The sequence below is a fragment of the Tupaia chinensis genome, unplaced genomic scaffold (genome assembly GCF_000334495.1).
Source record: "Tupaia chinensis unplaced genomic scaffold, TupChi_1.0 Scaffold000511_1, whole genome shotgun sequence".
NCBI classification, from domain to species: Eukaryota; Metazoa; Chordata; class Mammalia; order Scandentia; family Tupaiidae; genus Tupaia; species Tupaia belangeri.
The window spans coordinates 2,312,197-2,312,613 of record NW_006160024.1 but is presented as its reverse complement, the minus strand read 5'-3'; the positions used below and the strand labels follow the sequence as shown (position 1 = coordinate 2,312,613).

General features: G+C 62.1%; 1 protein-coding gene across 1 annotated transcript in view; it reads right to left on the bottom strand.

Annotated features, from left to right (window-relative positions):
- The window catches only part of TTL (tubulin tyrosine ligase), a gene marked incomplete at its 5' end in the record, with an annotated part of 43,328 nt that extends 42,924 nt beyond the window's left edge, over positions 1-404 (bottom strand). The window contains 1 exon segment of the mRNA XM_006156678.2: positions 313-404. Within this exon segment, the coding sequence (XP_006156740.2) occupies positions 313-404 (92 nt within the window).
- Between the last annotated feature and the right edge of the window lie 13 nt (positions 405-417).

The following is a 417-nucleotide window of genomic DNA, read 5'->3' as shown; positions in this document are numbered from 1 at the left end:
GGGTGGGAGTAGCCCGGAGACTGGCTACCTCAGGTCCCGGCCCCGGTGGCCGACGGCCCCCGAACTGCAGGGACTGGTCATTGTCAGGACACAGCTGCAGCCCGGCCGGCCGCCCCGCAACTCCGGCTCCAAATCCGACCCTTGCAAGAATCGAGAAGGCATTGATAATGATAGGTCTAGATCTCTCCAGATCCGTTTTTAATCTGCCCGAGAAACGAAGGAGGGGAAGATTGATGACCTTAAAAACAAAAGCGCGCGTGCTGCCTGGCCGGGGAGCTCGGAGCTGGGAGGCAGGCCATGGGAAGAGCTCACCCAGTCTCCCGAAGGGCAGCCGGTTCCTCTCTCCCAGCATCAGGTTAAACCTGGGGTTGTCTCGCCTCAGCCTCTTCCAATGGCCGGTGGCGGGGAGCAGCCGCG